We start from the raw sequence: 22,846 nt of genomic DNA on the forward strand, positions 1-22,846 counted from the left end.
GGGGGTAAGGAGGGGGTGGGGAGGGGTCACGTGAGGCGGGCGGGCCAATGGGCGGGCGAGGGGCGGGGCCGGGCGGTGTCATGGCGGACGGGGAGCGCTCGCCGCTGCTGCCGGCTGAGGCGGGGCCGGGCCCGGGCGCCGGGGGAGGCCCGGGGGGGGGTGAGTGGGGCGGGGCTTGGCGACAGGGGGCGGGGCTTGGGAGAGAGGGGCGGGGCCTAGGGGAGGCGGGGCGGGGCCTAGGAGGGGTGGGAGGGGCTGCGCAGGGCCACGGGAGGGGCTTATGGGCGAAGGGGCGGGGCTTGAAGGAGGGGCGGGGCTTGTGGGGGAAGGGGCGGGGCCTGGGGGGCTTGGGCGGAGGGGCGGGGCTTGTGGGCTGAGGGGCGGGGCTTCGGGAAGGGGCGGGGCCTCGGGTGGAGGCAGGGCGGGGCCTAGAAGGGGTGGGGTGTCGGAAGGGGCGTGGCTTCTGGGGAAGGGGCGGGGTTATGGGGAAAGGGGGTGGGGCCTAGAGGAAGTGGGCGGGGTTAATGGGAGGGGGCGGGGCTTCATCGCTCACGCCTCCCCCCCCCCCCCCCCCCCCCCGTTGCAGGCGCGGCGGGGGCGGGCCCGGGGGCGGTGCTTCCGGGGGAGGCCCCGCCCCCTTACTCGCCATTGGGCAGCCCGGAGGGGGGGGCGGGGCCGGCGGTGACGTGCCGCGTCTGCCAGCGGCCAATCAGCGTGGAGGGGAAGACCCACCAGCACGTCGTCAAGTGCGGGGGCTGCGGGGAGGCCACGGTGAGGGGGCGGGGCCGGGCGGCGGTGGGAGGGGCTTGGGCGCGGGGGGCGTGGCTTCTGCAGCAGAGGGGCGGGGCTTGGGGCGGTGGGAGGGGCTTGGGGGGAGGGGGCGGGGCTTACGGGGGGCCAAGAGGGTGGGGCTCAGAGGGGGAGGGGTCTGGAGGGGCGGGGTCTAAAGGGGGCGTGGCTTAAAGGGGGCTCGAAGGGGGCGCGAAGGGGCGGGGCTCTGAGGGGCGGGGCTTAAGGGGGCGGGGCTTAAGGGGGCCCGAATGGGAGGGGGTTTGGGGGCGGCTTAAAGGGGCGGGGCTTGCGGGGGCGGGGCTTGCGGGAGGCGGGGCCTCCGAGGGACAAGCCCCGCCCCCCCCCGGCGCCCCCAGCCAATCCGCACGGCCCCCGGGGGGAAGAAGTACGTGCGCTGCCCCTGCAACTGCCTGCTGGTCTGCAAGGCCTCCTCCCAGCGCATCGCCTGCCCCCGGCCCTACTGGTCAGACTGGGAGGCACTGGGAGGGACTGGGAGAGGCTGGGAGGGGGAATGGGGGGACTGGGAGGGGGCGTGGAGGGACTGGGATGGACTGGAAGGCACTGGGAGGGACTGGGAGGGGGAATGGGGGGACTGGGAGGGACTGGGAGGGACTGGGAGGGGATTTGGGGGGACTGGGAGGGGGAGTGGAGGGACTGGGAGGCACTGGGAGGGACTGGGAGGGGGAATGGGGGGACTGGGAGGCACTGGGAGAGGCTGGGAGGGGGAATGGGGGGACTGGGAGGGGGAATGGAGGGACTGGGAGGGGGAATGGGGGGACTGGGAAGGGGAGTGGAGGGACTGGGATGGACTGGAAGGCACTGGGAGGGACTGGGAGGGGGAATGGGGGGACTGGGAGGGACTGGGAGGGGATTTGGGGGGACTGGGAGGGGGAGTGGAGGGACTGGGAGGCACTGGGAGGGACTGGGAGGGGGAATGGGGGGACTGGGAGGCACTGGGAGGGACTGGGGGGGATTTGGGGGGACTGGGAGGGGGAGTGGAGGGTCTGGGAGGCACTGGGAGGGACTGGGAAGGGATCTGGGGGGACTGGGAGGGGGAGTGGGAGGGACTGGGAGGGACTGGGAGGGGATCTGAGGGGGCTGGGAGGGACTGGGAGGCACTGGGAGGGACTGGGAGGGGATTTGGGGGAACTGGAAGGGGGAATGGGGGGACTGGGAGGCACTGGGAGGGACTGGGAGGGGGAATGGGGGGACTGGAGGGGCTGGGAGCAGAGCGGGAGGGAGAATGGGGATGCTGGGATATACTGGGAAGGACTGGGGGGACTGGGAGGGGATGTGGGGGCGCTGGGGGGGGACTGGGAGGGAACTGGGATATACTGGGAAGGACTGGGAGGGACGCGGGGGCACTGGGGGGGGGCTGGGAGGGGCCGCTGGGGGGAGGGGGCCGCCCTGGGGCTTCCCAGTATGACCCAGTGCCCTCCCAGTAAGCGCATCATCAACCTGGGCCCGGTGCAGGGGGGGGCCCCCAGCCCCGACCCCCCCCCCGGCGGCGTCCGTGTGGCCTGTGGGCACTGCGGGGGGCCCTTCCTGGTGAGCCCGCCCCACACGTGTGGGGCGCCACCCGCGGCCGGGGTCCTCACCCCCATGGCTGGGTTCCTGCCCCCCATCTGTGGGTCCCAGCCCCATAGATGTTGGTCCCTACCCCCTATATCTCCATCCCCACCCCCATACACAACCCCCGCCCCCTGTGTGTGGGTCCTGACCCCTGTATATGTGTCCCAGCCCCATAGATATGGGTCCCCAGCCCCTGTGTCTGGGTCCCAGCCCCCCATGTGTGGGTCCCGCCCACCATATGTGTATGCCTTGCCCTATATATGGGTCCCCGCCCCCTATACGTGGGTCCCCACCACCCATATGTGGGTCCCGGCCCCATAGATCTGCATCCCAGCCCCATAGCGGTGGGCGCCCGCCCCTCCTACCTGCCTCCCACCCCCTATATATGGGCCCCACCCCCTATATGTGGGTCCCAGCCCTACAGATGTGGGTCCCACCCCTTCTATACCCCCCCCCGCCCCCCATATGTGGGTCCCGCCCTCGACCACCTGCACCTGAATGGGGCGGGGGGAGGGGGGGGCGTGGCCTGCGCGGAGGGGGGCGTGTCCCCCCGCTGACCCCGCCCCTTCCGGCAGTGGGCGGAGCTGACGGACCGCGCCCTGGCCCGCTGCCCCCATTGCCGCAAGGTGTAAGTAGTGCCCCCCCCCCCCCCCCCGCCACGCCGCGGGCCCTTTAAGGGGGCGTGGCCACGGCCTCTGGCCACGCCCCGCACCCGACGCTTTGGCCCCGCCCCGCAGCTCCGCCATTGGCCGGCGGTTTCCGCGGCGACGCTGCCTCTGCTGCCTCCTGCTGGCGCTGCTGATTGGCGGAGCCGCCGCCGGGCTGGCGGTGAGGGGGCGGGGCTTACGGGGGGGCGGGGCCTCGAGGGGGCGGGGCTTAAAGGAGCCGGGTCGGGGGGGTCAAGGGGCAGAAGGGGCGGGGCTTAAAGGGGGGTAGGAGCCAACACGGGGGCGGGGCTTCGAGGGGGCGTGGCCTCGAGGGGGGCTGGGCTGAAAGGGGGAGGGGCCTGAACGGGGGCGGGTTCGAAGGGGCCAATGGGGGGCGGGGCTTAAAGGAGGCGGGGCCTCCGGGGGGCGCCGAAGGGGCGGGGCTTAAGGGGAGGGAGGGAGGGGGCGGGGCCGAAGGGGGGAGGAGGAACCAACGGGGGCCCACCGAGGGGGCGGGGCTTCGAGGGGGCGGGGCCTCGGGCGGGCTGAAGGGGCGGGGCTTAAAGGGGGCGGGGCTGAAAGGGGGCGGGGCTTGGCGGGCCTGACCCCGCCCCCTCCCCCGTCTCTCCCCCCGCCCTCCGACAGGTGGGGACGTGGGGCGTGGCCCGGGGGGGCGGGGCGCTGTGGGCGGGGGGGGCGGTGCTGGGGGCGGGGGCGGGGGCGTGTCTGCTGCGCGCGGCCTATTGGGGCTGCCTGCGCGTCAGCCTGCCCCTCCCCCACCGGCCGTGACGCCCCGCCCCCCGGGCGACCACGCCCCCGAGCGACCACGCCCCCGAGGGACCACGCCCCCGAGGGACCACGCCCCGGGACGCCCGGCGGGGATTGGACGGGACGAGGTCACGCCGCGCGGTGGGGTGGGGGGGCGCGGCGGCCATCTTGCTCCCCCTCCTCCCAGCATGCCCCTCCCCCCGCCCCTCCCCCCCCAGCATGCCCCGCCCCCCTGTACATAGGCCCCGCCCCCTCCCCTGTACAGACACCTCTATTTAAGGAACGGCCCCGCCCCCCCCCCCCCAAAACGAGGCTGTAAATAAAGAGCTGGACGCCCGGGTCCCCTCTGCCCCATAGATGGGGGTCTCAGCCCCATAGAGGGGGGTCCCAGACCCATAAAGGGGGTCCCAGCCCCATAGATGGGGGTCTCAGCCCCATAGAGGGGGGTCCCAGACCCATAGAGGGGGTCTCAGCCCCATAGAGGGGGGTCTCAGCCCCATAGAGGGGGGTCCCAGACCCATGGAGGGGGTCCCAGACACACAGAGGGGGGTCCCCCGGGCACCTGGGTCCCCTCAGCCCCATAAAGGGGGGTCCCAGACCCATAGAGGGGGGTCCTCTGGGCACCTGGGTCCCCTCTGCCCCATAGAGGGGGGTCTCAGCCCCATAGAGGGGTGTCCCAGACCCATAGATGGGGGTCTCAGCCCCATAGAGGGGGGTCCTGCCCCATAGATGTGAGTCTCCGGGGCACCTGGGTCCCCTCTGCCCCATAGAGGGGGGTCTCAGCCCCATAGAGGGGTGTCCCAGACCCATAGATGGGGGTCTCAGCCCCATAGAGGGGGGTCCCAGCCCCATAGAGGGGGGTGCCAGACCCATAGATGGGGCTCTCAACCCCATAGAGAGGGGTCTCAACCCCATAGAGGGGGGTCCCCCGGGCACCTGGGTCCCCTCTGCCCCATAGATGAGGGTCTCAGCCCCATAGAGGGCGGTCTCAGCCCCATAGAGGGGGGTCCCAGACCCATAGAGTGGGGTCCCCCGGGCACCTGGGTCCGCTCAGCCCCATAGATGTGGGTCCTGCCCCATAGATGTGGGTCCGCCCGGACGCCTGGGTCAACAACAGCCTTTATTGCCCCCTCTGTGGGGGGGGGGGTTTGGGGGGGTGTAAAAATATATGGGGCGGGGAAAGGGGGGGGGGGGGATCCCTGAGGGTTTTCCGGGCCCTATGGGGGCGGGGCTATGGGGGGCGGGGCCCTATAGGCGCTATAGGGCGGGAGGGATCGCTAAAATCTATGGGGCTGAGGGGAGCATCCGTACAGTGATCTATAGGGGTCGGGGGCGTCTATGGGGCTGGGGGGGGGGGGTGAGACCTATAGGCGGCCAGGGTAGGTACAGGGGTGTGGGGCGCCCCATAGATTCCATGGGGCGGGAGGAATCGAGGCCTATGGGGCTGGGGGGGGGGGATCTATAGGGCTCGCGTTGGGTCTATGGGGCTCAGTGGGGTCTATGGGGCGGGGGGGGGCACCTATAGGAGGTCTATAGGGTGGCACGTAGCGGTCAGCGGCACCGCGATGACGTCACGCGGAGCGTGATGACATCATCAAACCCCGATTTTGGGGCATTTTGAGCCAATCTGTGGCCAAGTAGAGGTTGATGGGCCACCGGGCCGCCATGTTAAGCCACGATGACATCATCAGACCCTAATTTTGGGGCCTTTGGGGCAAATTTGTGGCCGAGTAGGGGCTGATGGGCCAGCAACCCGCCATATCAAGCCATGATGACATCATCAAGCGCCAATTTTGGGGCATTCTGAGCAAATTTTTGGCTGAGTAGAGGCCGATGGGCCACCAAACCACCATATTAAGCCATGATGACATCATCAACCCCCAATTTTGGGGCATTTGGGGCGGATTTATGGCCGAGTAGAGGTTGGTGAGACCATCGTGACCTCGTGTTGCACCATGATGACATCATCAAGCGCCAATTTTGGGGCCTTCTGAGCAAATTTGTGGCTGAGTAGAGGCTGACGGGCCACCAAGCCGCCACGATAAGCCACGATGACATCATCGACCCCCAATTTTGGGGCAGATTTATGGCCAACTAGAGGTTGACGGGCCACCAAGCCGCCATATCAAGCCACGATGACATCATCGACCCCCAATTTTGGGGCATTTGGGGGCGGATTTATGGCCGAGTAGAGGTTGGTGAGACCATCGTGACCTCGTGTTGCACCACGATGACCTCACCAAGTGCCAATTTCGGGGCCTTTAGAGCAAATCTGTGGCCAAGTAAAGGTTGATGGGCCACCAGGCCGCCATATTAAGCCACGATGACATCATCAAACCCTAATTTTGGGGCCTCTGGGGCAAATTTATGGCCGAGGAGAGGTTGATGGGCCAGCAACCCGCCATACCAAGCCACGATGACATCATCGAGTGCCAATTTTGGGCCATTCGGAGCAGATTCATGGCCGAGCAGAGGTCGGTGAGACCATCGTGACCTCGTGTTGCACCACGATGACCTCACCGAGCGCCGATTTCGGGGCCTTTAGAGCAAATCCGTGGCCGAGTAAAGGTTGATGGGCCACCGACCCGCCATGTTGCACCACGATGACCTCACCAACCCCCGATTTCGGGGCCTTTGGGGCAGATTTGTGGCCAGCTAGAGGTGGACAGGCCCCCGAGCCGCCACATTCAGTCCCGCTGACCTCACCGAGCGCCGATTTCGGGGCCTGCGGAGGAAACCTGCGGCCGCGCGGGGGCGGGCGGGGGCGGCTAGAGGGCGAGCAGGAGGGTGATGGGGCAGTGGTCGCTGCCCAGCACGCGGGAGCGGATCTTGCTGTCGCAGAGGGCGGGCGCCAGGCGGCGCGAGAGCACGAAGTAGTCCAGGCGCCAGCCCACGTTGCGCTGCCGCGCGCCCCCCAAGTAGGTCCAGAAGGTGTAGGCGTGGGGCAGCGCCGGGTAGAGGTGGCGGAAGGAGTCCAGGAAGCCGGCCTCCAGCAGCGCCCCGAAGCCCTCCCGCTCCTCCGCCGTGAAGCCGGCCGAGCGCCGGTTGGCCCGGGGGTGCCGCAGGTCCAGCTCCTGGTGGGCCACGTTGAGGTCGCCGCAGAGGGCCACGGGCTTGCGGGCGTCCAGGCGGGCCAGGTAGCCCCGGAAGGCCGCGTCCCAGCGGCGGCGGTAGTCCAAGCGCACCAGACCCCGGCCGGAGTTGGGAACGTAGGCGGCCACCACGTAGAGGGCGGGGAACTCGGCCGTCACCACCCGGCCCTCGCGGTCGTGCTCCTCCTCACCTGCGGCGGGAGGGCGGGGAGAGGGTCACTGGGAGCCACCGGGGGGCGACTGGGAGCCGCCGGGGGCGACTGGAGGCAACCGGGAAGCAACTGGAGCCAACTGGGGGGCAACTGGGGGCAACCGGGGGCAACTGGGGAGCAATAGAGGCCAACTGGGGCAACTGGGAGGCAACTGGAGGCAACTGGAGGCAACTGGAGTCAAGGGGGAAACAACTGGGGTCAACTGAAGGGCAACTGGGGGCAACTGGGGGCAACTGGGGTCAACTGGGAGGCACCTGGGAGCATCTGGGAGCAACTGGGAGGCAAATGGGGGCAACTGGGGCCAACCGGGGGGCAACCAGGGGCAACTGGGAAGCAATAGAGGCCAACTGGGGCAACTGGGAGGCAACTGGAGGCAACTGGAGTCAAGTGGGAAACAACTGGGGTCAACTGAAGGGCAACTGGGGGCAACTGGGGGCAACCGGGGGCAACTGGGGTCAACTGGGGGGCACCTGGGAGCATCTGGGAGCAACTGGGAGGCAAATGGGAGGCAACCGGGGGCAACTGGGGAGCAATGGAGGCCAACTGGGGCAACTGGGAGGCAACTGGAGGCAACTGGAGTCAAGGGGGAAACAACTGGGGTCAACTGAAGGGCAACTGGGGGCAACTGGGGGCAACTGGGGGTCAACCAGGGGCAACTGGGGGCAACTGGGAAGCAATGGGAGGCAACCGGGGTCAACTAGGGTCAACTGGGGAGCAGTGGAGGCCAACTGGGAGGCAACTGGAGTCAACTGGGGGCAATTAGAGTCAACTGGAAGCAACTGGGAGGCAACTGGGAGGCAACTGGGAGGCAACTGGGAGCAACTGGGGAGCAATGGAGGCCAACTGGGGCAACTGGAAGGCAACTGGAGTCAACTGGAGTCAAGTGGGAAACAACTGGGGTCAACTGAAGGGCAACTGGGGTCAACTGGGGGCAACTGGGGTCAACCGGGGGCAACTAGGGTCAACTGGGGAGCACCTGGGAGCAACTGGGAGGCAACTGGGGGCAACTGGGGAGCAATGGAGGCCAACTGGGGCAACTGGGAGGCAACTGGAGGCAACTGGAGTCAAGGAGCAAACAACTGGGGTCAACGGAAGGGCAACTGGGGGCAACTGGGAGCATCTGGGAGCAACTGGGAAGCAAATGGGGGCAACTGGGGCCAACCGGGGGGCAACCGGGGGCAACTGGGGAGCAATAGAGGCCAACTGGGGGCAACTGGGGGGCAACTGGAGTCAACTGGAGTCAAGTGGGAAACAACTGGGGTCAACTGAAGGGCAACTGGGGGCAACCGGGGGCAACTGGGGTCAACTGGGGGGCACCTGGGAGCAACTGGGAGGCAACTGGGGGCAACTGGGGAGCAATGGAGGCCAACTGGGGCAACTGGGAGGCAACTGAAGGCAACTGGAGTCAAGGGGGAATCAACTGGGGTCAACTGAAGGGCAACTGGGGTCAACTGGGGGCAACTGGGGTCAACTGGGGGCAACTGGGAGCATCTGGGAGCAACTGGGAGGCAAATGGGGGCAACTGGGGCCAACCGGGGGGCAACCGGGGGCAACTGGGGAGCAATGGAGGCCAACTGGGGCAACTGGGAGGCAACTGGAGGCAACTGGAGTCAAGGGGGAAACAACTGGCGTCAACTGAAGGGCAACTGGGGGCAACTGAAGGGCAACTGGGGGTCAACTGGGGGCAACTGGGAAGCAATGGGAGGCAACCGCGGTCAACTAGGGTCAACTGGGGAGCAGTGGAGGCCAACTGGGAAGCAACTGGAGTCAACTGGGGGCAATTAGAGTCAACTGGCGTCAACTGAAGGGCAGTTGGGGTCAACTGGGGGCAACTGGGAGCAACTGGGAGGCAACTGGCGGCAACTGGGGTCAACTGGGGAGCAATAGGGGCCAACTGGGGCAACTGGGAGGCAACTGGGAGCAATTAGAGGCAACTGGAATCAACTGGAGTCAACTGGGAAGCAACTGGAGTCACCCGAAGGGCAACTGGGGTCAACCGGGGGCAACTGGGGGGCAACTGGGGGTAACTGGGGGCAACTGGGGGCAACTGGGGGGCAACTGCGGCCAACTGGGGGTAACTAGGGGCTACTGGGGGTCCAGGAAAGGACTTGGGGGTCCCGGGGAGTGGACTTACGTGTCCCAGGAAGGACTTATGGGTCCCAGGGGGTGACTCGGGGGACCCGGGGGGGTGGATCTATGGGTCCCGGGGGGCACTTATGGGTCCCGGGGGGCGCCCGTGGGTCCCCAGAGGGGATTTTGGGGCCATTTCAGTGGATTTTTGGGCTCGTTCCTGAAGGTTGGAGGCCCTTCAAGGCGGGTTCGGAAGCCCGAGGGCTCACTTGGGGGTCCCAGGCGGTGGATCTATGGGTCCCGGGATGTACTTATGGGTCCCGGGATGTACTTATGGGTCCCAGGAGGCACTTATGGGCCCCAGGATGTACTTGTGGGTCCTAATCGTGGATTTTTGGGCTCGTTCCTGAAGGTTCGAGATCCTTCAAGGGGGGTTTGGAAGCCCGAGGGCTCACTTAGGGGTCCCAGGGGGTGGATCTATGGGTCCCAGGATGTACTTATGGGTCCTGGGAGGCACTTATGGGCCCCAGCATGTACTTGTGGGTCCTAATCGTGGATTTTTGGGCTCGTTCCTGAAGGTTCGAGATCCTTCAAGGGGGGTTTGGAAGCCCGAGGGCTCACTTAGGGGTCCCAGGGGGTGGATCTATGGGTCCCAGGATGTACTTATGGGTCCTGGGAGGCACTTATGGGCCCCAGCATGTACTTGTGGGTCCTAATCGTGGATTTTTGGGCTCGTTCCTGAAGGTTTGAGATCCTTCAAGGGGGGTTCGGAAGCCCGAGGGCTCACTTAGGGGTCCCAGGGGGTGGATCTATGGGTCCCGGGATGTACTTATGGGTCTCACCGATGCCGTAGGTGACGCTGAGGGGCTCGTGGCGGGCCAGCAGCCCCACGCCGCTGTAGCCGGGGCGACCTTCGGGGCTGGCCCAGAACTGGTGGGGCAGCCCCGGGAGGGCCCGGACCTCGGGGGGCACGGCCGGCCCCACACATTTGGTCTCCTGCAGGCACAGGACGTCGGGGGCCTCCTCCTGGATCCACTGCGGGGGGGCAGAGAGACAGCCTGGATCCCCTCCGCCCCACAGATGGGGGGCCGGACCCATAGATGTGGGTCCCCCCCCCATAGACGTGGCTCCCAGCCCCATAGATATGGGTCCCACCCTCAAAGATGCGGCTCCCAACCCCATAGATGTGGGTCTCCCAGACCCCTGTGTCCCTCTGCCCCACAGACATGGCTCCCAGCCCCACAGACGTGACTCCCAGCCCCATAGATGTGGCTCCCAACCCCATAGATGTGGCTCCCACCCCATAGACGTGGGTCCCCCAGACCCCTGTGTCTCTCTGCCCCACAGACATGGGTTCCAGCCCCACAGATGTGGCTCCCAGCCCCATAGATATGGGTCCCAGCCCCACAGACGTGGCTCCCAGCCCCATAGATGTGGCTCCCACCCCATAGACGTGGGTTCCCCAGACCCCTGTGTCCCCCTGCCCCACAGACGTGGCTCCCAGCCCCACAGATGTGGCTCCCAGCCCCATAGATGTGGCTCCCACCCCATAGACGTGGGTCCCCCAGACCCCTGTGTCCCTCTGCCCCACAGATGTGGCTCCCAGCCCCACAGATACGGGTCCCAGCCCCATAGGTATGCCACCCGATCCCGTTAATTACCCTCCCAGCCCCATAGATGTGGCTCCCACCCCATAGATGTGGGTCCCCCAGACCCCTGTGTCCCTCTGCCCCACAGACGTGGCTCCCAGCCCCACAGATATGGGTCCCAGCCCCACAGACATGCCTCCCGACCCCATTAATTACCCTCCCAGCCCCATAGATGTGGCTCCCACCCCATAGACGTGGGTCCCCCAGACCCCTGTGTCCCTCTGCCCCACAGACATGGCTCCCAGCCCCACAGATGTGGCTCCCAGCCCCATAGATATGGGTCCCACCCCCAAAGATGTGGCTCCCAGCCCCATAGATGTGGCTCCCACCCCATAGACGTGGGTCCCCCAGACCCCTGTGTCCCTCTGCCCCACAGACATGGCTCCCAGCCCCACAGATATGGGTCCCAGCCCCACAGACATGCCTCCCGACCCCATTAATTACCCTCCCAACCCCATAGATGTGGCTCCCACCCCATAGACGTGGGTCCCCCAGACCCCTGTGTCCCTCTGCCCCACAGACGTGGCTCCCAGCCCCACAGATATGGGTCCCAGCCCCACAGACATGCCTCCCGACCCCATTAATTACCCTCCCAGCCCCATAGATGTGGCTCCCACCCCATAGACGTGGGTCCCCCAGACCCCTGTGTCCCTCTGCCCCACAGACGTGGCTCCCAGCCCCACAGATGTGGGTCCCAGCCCCATAGATATGGGTCCCACCCCCAAAGATGTGGCTCCCAGCCCCATAGATGTGGCTCCCACCCCATAGACGTGGGTCCCCCAGACCCCTGTGTCCCTCTGCCCCACAGACATGGCTCCCAGCCCCACAGATATGGGTCCCAGCCCCACAGACATGCCTCCCGACCCCATTAATTACCCTCCCAACCCCATAGATGTGGCTCCCACCCCATAGACGTGGGTCCCCCAGACCCCTGTGTCCCCCTGCCCCACAGACGTGGCTCCCAGCCCCACAGATATGGGTCCCAGCCCCACAGATACGCCTCCCGAGCCCGTGGATGAGCCCCCCGGCCCCACAGATGAGCCCCCCGGCCCCACAGACGCGCGTCCCGGCCCCACAGACATGGCTCCCCCGCAGCCCCCCCGGCCGTGGGTCCCGGCCCCACGCGTGTGGGTCTGCCCCCCGGCGCGGCTCACCTGCAGCCCCCCCTTGCGCACCCAGGCCCGCAGCCCGTCCACGTTCCAGGACGTCACCTTGAGGGTGAAGCGCTGCCCCCCCGGCGCCGCCTCCCGCGTGGGGGGGTCCTCGTACTGCCCCTCCCCCGCCGCGCCGCGCTTCGCCGGGCCCCCGCCTGCGGGAGAGGGGCGCTGGGGGCACTGGGGGGGACTGGGGGGCACTGGGAGGGGATTTGGGGGCACTGGGAGGGGACTGGGGGGGACTGGGAGGGGATTTGGGGGCACTGGGAGGGGACTGGGGGGGACTGGGAGGGACTGGGAGGGGACTGGGATATACTGGGGGGGACTGGGAGGGGATTTGGGGACACTGGGAGGGGACTGGGGGGGACTGGGAGGGGATTTGGGGGCACTGGGAGGGGACTGGGGGGGACTGGGAGGGACTGGGAGGGGACTGGGATATACTGGGGGGGACTGGGAGGGGATTTGGGGACACTGGGAGGGGACTGGGGGGGACTGGGAGGGGATTTGGGGGCACTGGGAGGGGACTGGGGGGGACTGGGAGGGACTGGGAGGGGACTGGGATATACTGGGGGGGACTCGGAGGGGATTTGGGGACACTGGGAGGGGACTGGGGGGGACTGGGAGGGGATTTGGGGGCACTGGGAGGGGACTGGGGGGGACTGGGAGGGACTGGGAGGGGACTGGGATATACTGGGGGGGACTGGGAGGGGATTTGGGGGCACTGGGAGGGGACTGGGGGGGACTGGGAGGGACTGGGAGGGGACTGGGAGGGGACTGGGATATACTGGGGGGGACTGGGGGGCACTGGGAGGGACTGGGAGGGGATTTGGGGGCACTGGGGGGGACTGGGATATACTGGGAGGGACTGGGAGGGGACTGGGAGGGGACTGGGAGGGGCTGGGATATACTGGGGGGGACTGGGGGGCACTGGGGGGGACTGGGAGGGGATTTGGGGCCACTGGGCTGTACTGGAAGGGACTGCGATATACTGGGAAGTAACTGGGATATACTGGGAGGAACTGGGAGACACTGGGGTTCACACTGGTCTGTACTGGGTGATACTGGACTATGACCACATACGCTGGTCTATAGTGGTCCCTACTGGTCTGTACTGGTCTACGTCAGTTTATATAGGCCTATACTGGTTTATACTGGTGTATACTGGTCTGTACTGGCCTATGTTGGTCTATGCTGGTTTATACTGGTCTGTACTGGTCTACATTAGTTTATATGGGCCTATACTGGTGTATGCTGGTCTATACTGGGCTGTAGCGGTCTATGCTGGTCTATACTGGTCTATGCTAGTCTATACTAGACTGTACTGCTCTATACTGCCTTATGCTGGTCTGTACTGGTCCATACTGGTCCGTACTGATCTGTACTGGTCTATGCTGGTCCATACTGGTCTACACTGACTCATTTAGTGGGTTATACTGGTCTATATTGACTTATATTGGCTTATATACTGGTCTGTAGTGGTCCGTACAGGTCTGTACTGGTCTATAGTGGGCTGTACCGGTCTATACTGGTCCCTACGGGTCTATACTGGTCCGTACTGGCCACTCACCCGTCTCCTCCCCGCCATCGCCCTCGGCCGCCTCCTTCTTGCTGCGCTTCGGCATCGCCCACAGGCCACGCCCCCTGTGGAGCAAACCACGCCCCCTCCGGGCTCAGGCCACGCCCCCTGCGGAGCGAACCACGCCCCCACGGGTCAAACCACGCCCCCTCCGAGCTCAAGCCACGCCCCCTGCGGCATAAACCACGCCCCCGCGGGTCAAACAACGCCCCCTCCGAGCTCAAGCCACGCCCACTCCGGGGCTAAAACCACGCCCCCACGGGTCAAACCACGCCCCCTCCAAGCTCAGGCCCCGCTCCCGCGGCCCCGGCCCCGCCCCCTCCGCCGCCCGCAGCCAGTCAGCGCCTCGCTCTCCCCAACCGCCCCCCCCCCCACCCCCTCCCGGCCAGGCTCCGTCCCGCCCCTGCGCCGCCGCTCGGCCAATCAGGGGGCGCCGCGCGGTTTGAAGCGGCCAATCGGCGCCCGCCGGGGCCCAAACCGGAGCCAATCGGCGCCCGCCGGGGCTCAAACCGGGGCCAATCCGCGCCCGCCGGGGCCCGAACCAGGGCTATCAGCGCCCGCCGCTCCCCCTCCCCCTCCCCCTCGCCCGCCGCGAATCCGCCCCCCCCACCCCCCCTCACGCGGCAGCCAATCAGCGCCCGCCCCCGCGGCTTTGTCCCGGGCCCCCCCCCCCCCGCCGTCCCCTCCCGCAGCCAATCAGCGCCCGCCCGTACCTTTAGCCCCGCCCAACCGGCTCTTCCCGGGGCCAACCAGCGGCGGCGGCGGCGGCGGCGGCGCGCGCCCGAGCGGCTCCGCGTGCGGCGGCGGGGGACGGAAGCGGAAGCGGCGCCGCGTCACGTGACGGCGTGGGGGGGGGGAAGGCGGTGCTGAGGGAGGAAGCGGCGTCACTTCCGGGCGGGAAGTGACGCGCTGGTGGCGCGCGGCGCGCGGCGGGAGAGGGAAGGAGCGGGAGAAGAGCGGGCGGTGACGTCAGGGCGCGACGGGAGGGCGACGGGAGCGCTGTGACGTCATGCCGACGGTGCTGGGGCTGGAGGGCTCCGCCAATAAGGTGGGGGCGGGGGTGGTGCGCGATGGCGTCATCCTCAGCAACCGCCGCGCCACCTACGTCACGCCGCCCGGGACCGGTGAGGCCGCTGACGTCACTACCGACCCTCCCCGCGCGGCTCCTTCTCCCCCCCCTTCCCCCCCCCCCCGGGGGTGACGTCACTCCCGGCCTAGAGACACCCCCCCGTGACGTCACTCCTCCTTCCCGCCCCCCCGACGTCACTCCCCCCCCCGCGCCCCGCCCACAGTGACGTCACCCCCACATCACTCCTCCTCCCCCCCCCGTGATGCCAACCTCCTCCTATGACGTCACCTCCCCCGGGATCCCGAGACCCCCCCCCCGTGATGTCACCGGTCCCCCGCGGCCCCCCCCTCCCCTCCCGTGACATCACACCCCCCCGTGACGTCACAGCCCCTCCCCGTGATGCCACGCCCCCTGCCATGACATCATTCCCCCCAGTCCCTCCTATGACGTCATCCCGCCCCCCCCCCGTGATGTCAGCACCCCCCCCGGCCCACCCCATGACATCACAGCCCCTCCCCCTGTGACGTCCCCCCCTCCCATGACATCGTCCCGCCCCCCTGTGACGTCACCACTGCCCCCGACCCCCCCGTGACGTCACCCCCTCCTATGACATCACTCGCACCCCCGTGACGTCACCACTCCCCCCCACCCCGTGACATCACAGCCCCTCCCCCTGTGACGTCCTCCCCTCCCATGACATCATCCCGCCCCCCTGTGACGTCACCACTGCCCCCGACCCCCCCGTGACGTCACCCCCGTGACCCCGCCCCCCGTGTGACGTCACCCCCCCCCAGGCTTCGCCCCCGGCCCCACGGCGCGGCACCACCGGGGGGCGGTGCTGGGGCTGGTGGGCGGGGCCCTGGCCGACGCCCGGCTCCGCCCTTGTGACATCGACGCCGTCGCCTTCACACGAGGTGGGCGGGCGGGGCCGGGCCCTCATTTGCATCTCATTTGCATGCCCTGGGACGGCGGGGGTGGGGGGTGGCCCTTCCCCAGCCCCACGGGAGCCCCCGGGAGGCGCCCGGGTCACGTGACCTTGGCGTGTCCTTGGCGTGTCCGTGGCGTGTGCGACCCCAGACCCACACGTGGGACCCCCATCGGCCCCTCCCCCGCCCCATGGGACCTTACTGTGTCCCTGGCGTGTCCTTGGCGTGTCGGTGGCGTGTCCCTGGCGTGTCCTTGGCGTGTTGGTGGCGTGTCCCTGGCGTGTCGGTCCCACCTGTGGGCCCCGGGGCGGTGGGTGGGTGTGTGGGGGGGGGGGATGGGGGGTTGTGTGTCCCTGGCGTGTCCCTGGCGTGTCCCTGGCGTGTCCCTGGCGTGTCCTTGGCGTGTCCTTGGCGTGTCCCTGGCGTGTCGGTCCCACCCGCGGGCCCCGGGGCGGTGGGTGGGTGTGGGGGGGGGGGATGGGGGGTTGCGTGTCCCTGGCGTGTCCCTGGCGTGTCCCTGGCGTGTCGGTGGCGTGTCGGTGGCGTGTCGGTGGCGCGCGCTCAGCGTGTGGCCGGCGCAGGGCCGGGGATGGGGGCCCCGCTGGCGGTGGTGGCCGCGGTGGCCCGGACGCTGGCCCAGCTGTGGGGCCGCCCCCTGCTGGGGGTCAACCACTGCCTGGGGCACATCGAGATGGGGCGGCTGCTGGCCCGCGCCCGCGACCCCCTCGTGCTCTACGTCAGCGGCGGCAACACCCAGGTGACCCGGGGGGGGCGTGACGTCGGGGGGGGCGCGTGATGTCACGGGGGGGCGTGGGGCGGGGACATGATGTCATGGGGTGGCGCATGATGTCACAGGGGGGTGTGGGGCGGGGATGGGATGTCATGGGGTGGCACGTGATGTCACGGGGGGGTGTGGGGCGGGGACATGATGTCATGGGGTGGCGCGTGATGTCACGGGGGGGTGCAGGGCGGGGACATGATGTCATGGGGTGGCACGTGATGTCACGGGGGGGCGTGGGGCGGGGACATGATGTCATGGGGTGGCACGTGATGTCACAGGGGGGTGCAGAGCGGGGACATGATGTCATGGGGTGGCACGTGATGTCACGGGGGGGCGCGGGGCGGGGACGTGATGTCATGGGGTGGCACGTGATGTCACGGGGGGGCGCGGGGCGGGGACGTGATGTCATGGGGTGACGTGTGACGGCACGGGGTGGTGTGGGGCGGGGACATGATGTCATGGGGTGACACATGATGTCACGGGGGGGCATGGGGCGGGGACGTGATGTCATGGGGTGACACGTGATGTCACGGGGGGGCGCGGGGCGGGGACATGATGTCATGGGGTGACACGTGATGTCACGGGGGGGTGCAGGGTGGGGACATGATGTCATGGGGTGACACGTGATGTCACGGGGGGGCGTGGGGCGGGGACATGATGTCATGGGGTGACGCGTGATGTCATGGGGATGCGTGGGGCGGGGACGTGACGTCATGGGGTGGCACGTGATGTCACGGGGGGGCGTGGGGCGGGGACGTGACGTCAGGGGGTGCCGGGGGGGGGCGGGGAGGTCACGTGACGTGGGGCGTGCCCCGCCCAGGTGCTGGCGTTCTCGCGGGGCCGGTACCGCATCCTGGGGGAGACCCTCGACCTGGCCCTGGGCAACTGCCTCGACCGCCTGGCCCGCCTGCTCCAGGTGCCCCACGGCGCCGGGGCCCACCCACAGAGGGGGGGCTCCCTGGCACCTGGGCCCCCCCTGCCCCATAGATGGGGGTCCCAGCCCCATAGATGGGGGTCTCCCGGGCACCTGGGCCCCCCCTGCCCCATAGATGCGGGTCCCAGCCCCATAGATGTGGGTCTCCCTGGCACCTGGGTCCCCCCTGCCCCATAGATGCAGGTCCCAGCCCCATAGATGGGGGTCTCCCGGGCACCTGGGTCCCCCCTGCCCCATAGATGCGGGTCCCAGCCCCATAGATGGGGGTCCCCCTGGCACCTGGGTCCCCCCTGCCCCATAGATTGGGGTCCCAGCCCCATAGATGTGGGTCTCCCTGGCACCTGGGTCCCCCCTGCCCCATAGATGCGGGTCCCAGCCCCATAGATGTGGGTCCCCCGAGCACCTGGGTCCCCCCTGCCCCATAGATGCGGGTCCCAGCCCCATAGATGTGGGTCCCAGCCCCATAGGTGTGGGTCCTTCCCCATAGATGTGGGTCTCCCTGGCACCTGGGTCCCCCCTGCCCCATAGGTGTGGGTCCCAGACCCATAGATGGGGGTCCCCCAGGCACCTGGGCGCCCCCTGCCCCATAGATGCGGGTCCCAGTCCCATAGATGCAGGTCCCAGCCCCATAGATGTGGGTCTCCCTGGCACCTGGGCGCCCCCTGCCCCATAGATGTGGGTCCCAGCCCCATAGATGGGGGTCTCCCTGGCACCTGGGTCCCCCCTGCCCCATAGATGGGGGTCCCAGCCCCGTAGATGGGGGTCTCCCTGGCACCTGGGCCCCCCCTGCCCCATAGATTGGGGTCCCAGACCCATAGATGGGGGTCCCCTGGGCACCTGGGCGCCCCCTGCCCCATAGATGTGGGTCCCAGCCCCATAGATGTGGGTCCCCCGGGCACCTGGGCGCCCCCTGCCCCATAGATTGGGATCCCAGCCCCATAGATGTGGGTCCTTCCCCATAGATGTGGGTCCCCCACACGCCTGGGTCCCCCCTGCCCCATAGATGTGGGTCCCAGCCCCATAGATGTGGTCCCAGCCCCATAGATATGGGTCCCACCCCCAAAGATGTGGTTCCTGCCCCATAGATGTGGGTCCCAGCCCCATAGATGGGGGTCCCCCAGGCACCTGGGTCCCCCCTGCCCCATAGATGTGGGTCCCAGTCCCATAGATGCGGGTCCCAGCCCCATAGATGTGGGTCCTTCCCCATAGATGTGGGTCCCCCACACGCCTGGGTCCCCCCTGCCCCATAGATGTGGGTCCCAGCCCCATAGATGTGGGTCCCAGTTCCATAGATGTGGGTCCTGCCCCATAGATGTGGTTCCTGCCCCATAGATGTGGGTCCCCCGGGCACCTGGGCGCCCCCTGCCCCATAGATGTGGGTCCCAGTCCCATAGATGCGGGTCCCAGCCCCATAGGTGTGGGTCCTTCCCCATAGATGTGGGTCCCAGCCCCATAGATGTGGGTCCCCCGGGCACCTGGGCCCCCCCTGCCCCATAGACGTGGGTCCAGCCCCACGGAGGTGGGTCCCCTCTAACCCCCGTCTCCCCCCGCAGATCCCCAACGACCCCAGTCCCGGCTACAACATCGAGCAGCTGGCCAAGAGGTGAGCGGGGGGGGGGCTTGGTAGCCACGAGGCCCAGGTTGGGAGCCACGGACCCTTAGCAGCCCCCGACCCCCCTTTAGTAGCCCCAAACCCCCTTTCAGTAGCCCCAAAACCCCTTGTAGTAGCCACCAAATCTCTCTTTAGTAGCCCTCAAACCCCCTTTTAGTAGTCCAAATTCTCCTTCGGTAGCCCCAAACCCCCTTCAGTAGCCCCGAACCCCTTTTGTTAGCCCCAAATCTCCCTCTAGTAGCCCCAAACCCCCCTTTAGTAGCCCAAAACCCCCGTTTCAGTAGGCCAAACCCCCTTTTAGTAGCCCGAAATGGCCCTTTAGTAGCCCGAAAACCCTTTTAGTAGCCCCGACGCCCCCTTCAGTAGCCCCAACCCCCACTTCACTAGCCCCCCCGCCAGCCCCCCTCACTAGCCCCCTTGGTGGCCGCAGGGGCCAGCGGCTGGTGGACCTGCCCTACGTGGTCAAGGGGATGGACGTCTCCTTCTCCGGGCTCCTCTCCCACCTCCAGGTAGCCCAGGAGGGGCCCCAGGTAGCCCAAAAAGGGGGGGGGGGGGGGGGCACCCAGGCCTCCGGGGCTCACCCCCCCTCCCCTTTAGGCTATCACCCCCAAGCTTTTGGCTAGCGGAGAGGCCACCCGCGAGGACCTCTGCTTCTCCCTCCAGGTGGGCTAGTGAAAGGGCGAGGGGGGCTAGCGAAAGGGGGGGTGGGGGGGGCGACTGAAGGGGTTGGGGGCTACTAAAGGGGGGTTTGGGGCTACTGAAGGGTGGTTTCGGGCTACTGAAGGGGGAGTTGGGGCTACTAAAGGCGGGTTTGGGGCTCTTAAAGGGGGTTTTGGGGCTACTAAAGGGATTTGGGGGCTACTCAACTGGTTTTAGGGCTACTAAAGGAGAGTTTGGGGCTACTAAAGGGGGGTTTGGGGCTACTAAAGGGGGGGTTGGGCTATTAAAGGTGGGTTTGGGGGCTACTAAAGGGGGGGTTGGGGTTACTAAAGGGGTTTGGGGGCTACTGAAGGGTGGTTTTGGGCTACTAAGGGGGTCTGGGGGCTACTAAAAGGGGGTTTTGGGGCTACTAAAGGGGGTTTGGGGCTACTAAAGGGGGGGTTGGGGGCTACTGAAGGGTGGTTTCAGGCTACTGAAGGGGTTTGGGGGCTACTGAAGGGGGGGTTTGGGGCTACTAAACGGGGAGTTGGGGCTATTAAAGGGTGGTTTTGGGCTACTAAAGGGATTTGCGGGCTACTAAATGGGTTTGGGGGCTATTAAAGGGCTTTGGGGGCTACTAAAGAGGGTTTGGGGCTACTAAAGGGCGTTTTGGGGCTACTAAAGGGCTTTTGGGGGCTATTAAAGGGGGGTTGGGGGCTACTAAAGGGGTTTTTGCGGCTACTGAAGGGGATTTGGGGCTACCAAAGGGTTTTTTTGGCCACCGAAGGGGGTCTGTGGCCAATGGGGGCGGGGGGGGGGGGGGTTGCCCCTCCGTGGGTCCCGTGACCCCGCCGGGGGCCGGTGGCTACTGACGGGCCCGGGGTGGCCACCAGGAGACGACCTTCGCCATGTTGGCCGAGGTGTCGGAGCGAGCGCTGGCCCTGACCCGCGCCCCACAACTGCTGCTGGTGGGCGGCGTGGCCTGTGAGTGCGACCCACAGCTGTGGGGCGGGACCCACTGCCGGGGGGCTGGGAGCCACGTATGGGGGGCGGGAGCCACGTATGGGGGGCGGGAGCCACATCTATGGGGCTGGGAGCCACATAGGGGAGGCTGGGAGCCACATATAGGGGGCGAGACCCACATCTATGGGGTTGGGAACCTATATCTATGGGGCTGGGAGCCATGTATGGGGGGCGGGAGCCACATCTATGGGGCTGGGAGCCACGTATGGGGGGGCGGGACCCACATCTGTGGGGCTGGGAGCCACATAGGGGAGGCTGGGAGCCACATATAGGGGGCGGGACCCACATCTATGGGGCTGGGAGCCACATATGGGGGGCTAGGAGCCATGTATGGGGGGCGGGAGCCACATCTATGGGGCTGGGACCCACATCTATGGGGCTGGGAACCACATCTATGGGGCTGGGAGCCACGTATGGGGGGGCGGGACCCACATCTGTGGGGCTGGGAGCCACATAGGGGAGGCTGGAAGCCACATATAGGGGGCGGGACCCACATCTGTGGGGCTGGGAGCCACATATGGGGGGCTACAAGCCATGTATGGGGGGCGGGAGCCAGATCTATGGGGCTGGGAGCCATATCTATGGGGCTGGGAGCCACATATGGGGGGCTAGGAGCCATGTATGGGGGGCGGGAGCCACATCTATGGGGCTGGGAACCACATCTATGGGGCTGGGAGCCACATCTATGGGGCTGGGAGCCATATATAGGGGGTGGGATCCACATCTATGGGGCTGGGAACCACATCTATGGGGCTGGGACCCACATATGGAGGGCTGGGAGCCACATATAGCGGGCGGGATCCACATCTATGGGGCTGGGACCCACGTACGGGGGCTGGGACCCACATATGGGGGATGGGAGCCGCATCTATGGGGCTGGGCGCCATATATAGGGGGTGGGACCCACACTTATGGGGCAGCTCTCCCCAGGTAACCGCCGGCTCCAGGAGATGCTGCAGACGATGTGCAGCGCCCGGGGGGCCCAGCTCTGCCCCACGGACGAGAGGTGGGGCCGCGACCCACATCTATGGGGCTGGGACCCACATAGAGGGGGGTGGGAGCCATATCTATGGGGCTGGGACCCACATACAGGGGTCTAGGACCCATATATAGGCGGCCGGGCCCACATCGCTTGATGTGGGACCCACATACAGGGGGCTGGGCCTTTATATAGGGAGCCGGGACCCACATCTATGGGGCCGGGACCCACATCTATGGGGCTGGGACCCACATCCGTGGGGCCGGGAGTCACATAGAGGGGCCGGGGCCCAGCGATATGGGGCGGGACCCACGTACGGGGGGGGGTTGGGGCCCACATATGGGGGGGTGGGAGCCACATCCATCTATGGGGCTGTGCCCCACATCTATGGGGCAGGTACTGCGTGGACAACGGGGCCATGATCGCCCAGGCCGGGTGGGAGATGCTGAGGGCGGGACAAGTGACGGAGCTCGACCAATCAGGGATCACCCAGAGGTGAGGGGGGGGGGACCCCGGCATCCGGGACCCACACTTGGGGGGCTGGGACCCACAGATGGGGGGGGGGGTGCAGGCTCACATCTATGGGGCTGGGAGCCACGTATGGGGGGCTGGGACCCGCATCTATGGGGCTGGGACCCCCATCTGGGCGGCCGGGACCCCCATCTATGGGGCTGGGACCCACACGTACAAGGGTGAGAGCGATATCTACGGGGTGGGACCCACGTATGGGGGGCTGGGGCCTACACGCGGGGCTGGGACCCACCTGTAGCGGGCGGGACGCACGTCTGTGGGGCCGAGACTCGCATATAGGGGGCGGGGACCCACAGATAGGGGTCTGGGGCCCACATGGAGGGGGTGGGGCCCCCAGCTATGGGGCTGGGACCCACATATAGGGGGCGGGGACCCACATACGGGGGGCTGGGGCCCATATGTAGGGGGCGGGGACGCACATATAGGGGCTGGGGACCCATATATAGGGGGCGGGACCCACATCTATGGGGCTGGGACCCACATATAGGGGGTGGGGACCCATATATAGGGGGCGGGACCCACATCTGTGGGGCGGGGCGGGGCCCATCTGACCTTTGACCTTCCCCCCCCCCCCAGGTACCGCACGGACGAGGTCGAGGTCACGTGGCGGGACTGAGGCCGCCCCTCCCCCACCCCCGCCCCCCAATAAACCCGCCCCTCCCCCACCCCCGGCTCCGCCTCCTCAGTGGGGGGGGGGGGAGGGGCAGGAAGGGGAGAGGGGAAACGGGGAAAAACGGGGGGAAATGGGCGGGAACGGGGTGGAAATGGGCGGAAATGGGGGGAAATGGGGCGGAAACGGGGGAAACGGGGGGAAATGGGG

The 22,846-nt window shown here is 67.4% G+C and overlaps 3 protein-coding genes across 3 annotated transcripts; 2 read left to right on the forward strand and 1 right to left on the reverse strand.

The window, feature by feature from the left end:
- The first annotated feature begins 61 nt into the window (after positions 1-61).
- On the forward strand, positions 62-4,118 carry PIP4P1 (phosphatidylinositol-4,5-bisphosphate 4-phosphatase 1). Its single transcript, XM_074571939.1, has 7 exons — positions 62-159; positions 587-771; positions 1,149-1,255; positions 2,235-2,340; positions 2,940-2,992; positions 3,102-3,192; positions 3,657-4,118. Exons 1-7 carry the CDS (start codon positions 81-83, stop codon positions 3,798-3,800), a joined length of 765 nt encoding a protein of 254 aa, XP_074428040.1. The 5' UTR covers positions 62-80; the 3' UTR covers positions 3,801-4,118.
- A 765-nt stretch (positions 4,119-4,883) lies between these two features.
- APEX1 (apurinic/apyrimidinic endodeoxyribonuclease 1) lies at positions 4,884-14,371 on the reverse strand. The gene is made up of 5 exons (XM_074571942.1): positions 14,246-14,371; positions 13,524-13,597; positions 11,957-12,111; positions 9,996-10,188; positions 4,884-7,062 (listed from the first exon to the last, which is right to left on the reverse strand). The coding sequence occupies exons 2-5, from the start codon at positions 13,576-13,578 to the stop codon at positions 6,548-6,550; spliced, it is 918 nt and encodes a 305-aa protein (XP_074428043.1). The 5' UTR covers positions 13,579-13,597; positions 14,246-14,371; the 3' UTR covers positions 4,884-6,547.
- Positions 14,372-14,408: 37 nt separating this feature from the next.
- Positions 14,409-22,691, forward strand: OSGEP (O-sialoglycoprotein endopeptidase). The gene is made up of 11 exons (XM_074571940.1): positions 14,409-14,656; positions 15,396-15,515; positions 16,109-16,284; positions 17,129-17,224; positions 18,796-18,845; positions 19,285-19,363; positions 19,452-19,517; positions 20,387-20,477; positions 21,447-21,522; positions 21,892-21,990; positions 22,603-22,691. The coding sequence occupies exons 1-11, from the start codon at positions 14,542-14,544 to the stop codon at positions 22,640-22,642; spliced, it is 1,008 nt and encodes a 335-aa protein (XP_074428041.1). The 5' UTR covers positions 14,409-14,541; the 3' UTR covers positions 22,643-22,691.
- Positions 22,692-22,846: the final 155 nt, after the last annotated feature.

This window comes from Larus michahellis, unplaced genomic scaffold (assembly GCF_964199755.1).
Source record: "Larus michahellis unplaced genomic scaffold, bLarMic1.1 SCAFFOLD_53, whole genome shotgun sequence".
Classification (NCBI taxonomy): domain Eukaryota; kingdom Metazoa; phylum Chordata; class Aves; order Charadriiformes; family Laridae; genus Larus; species Larus michahellis.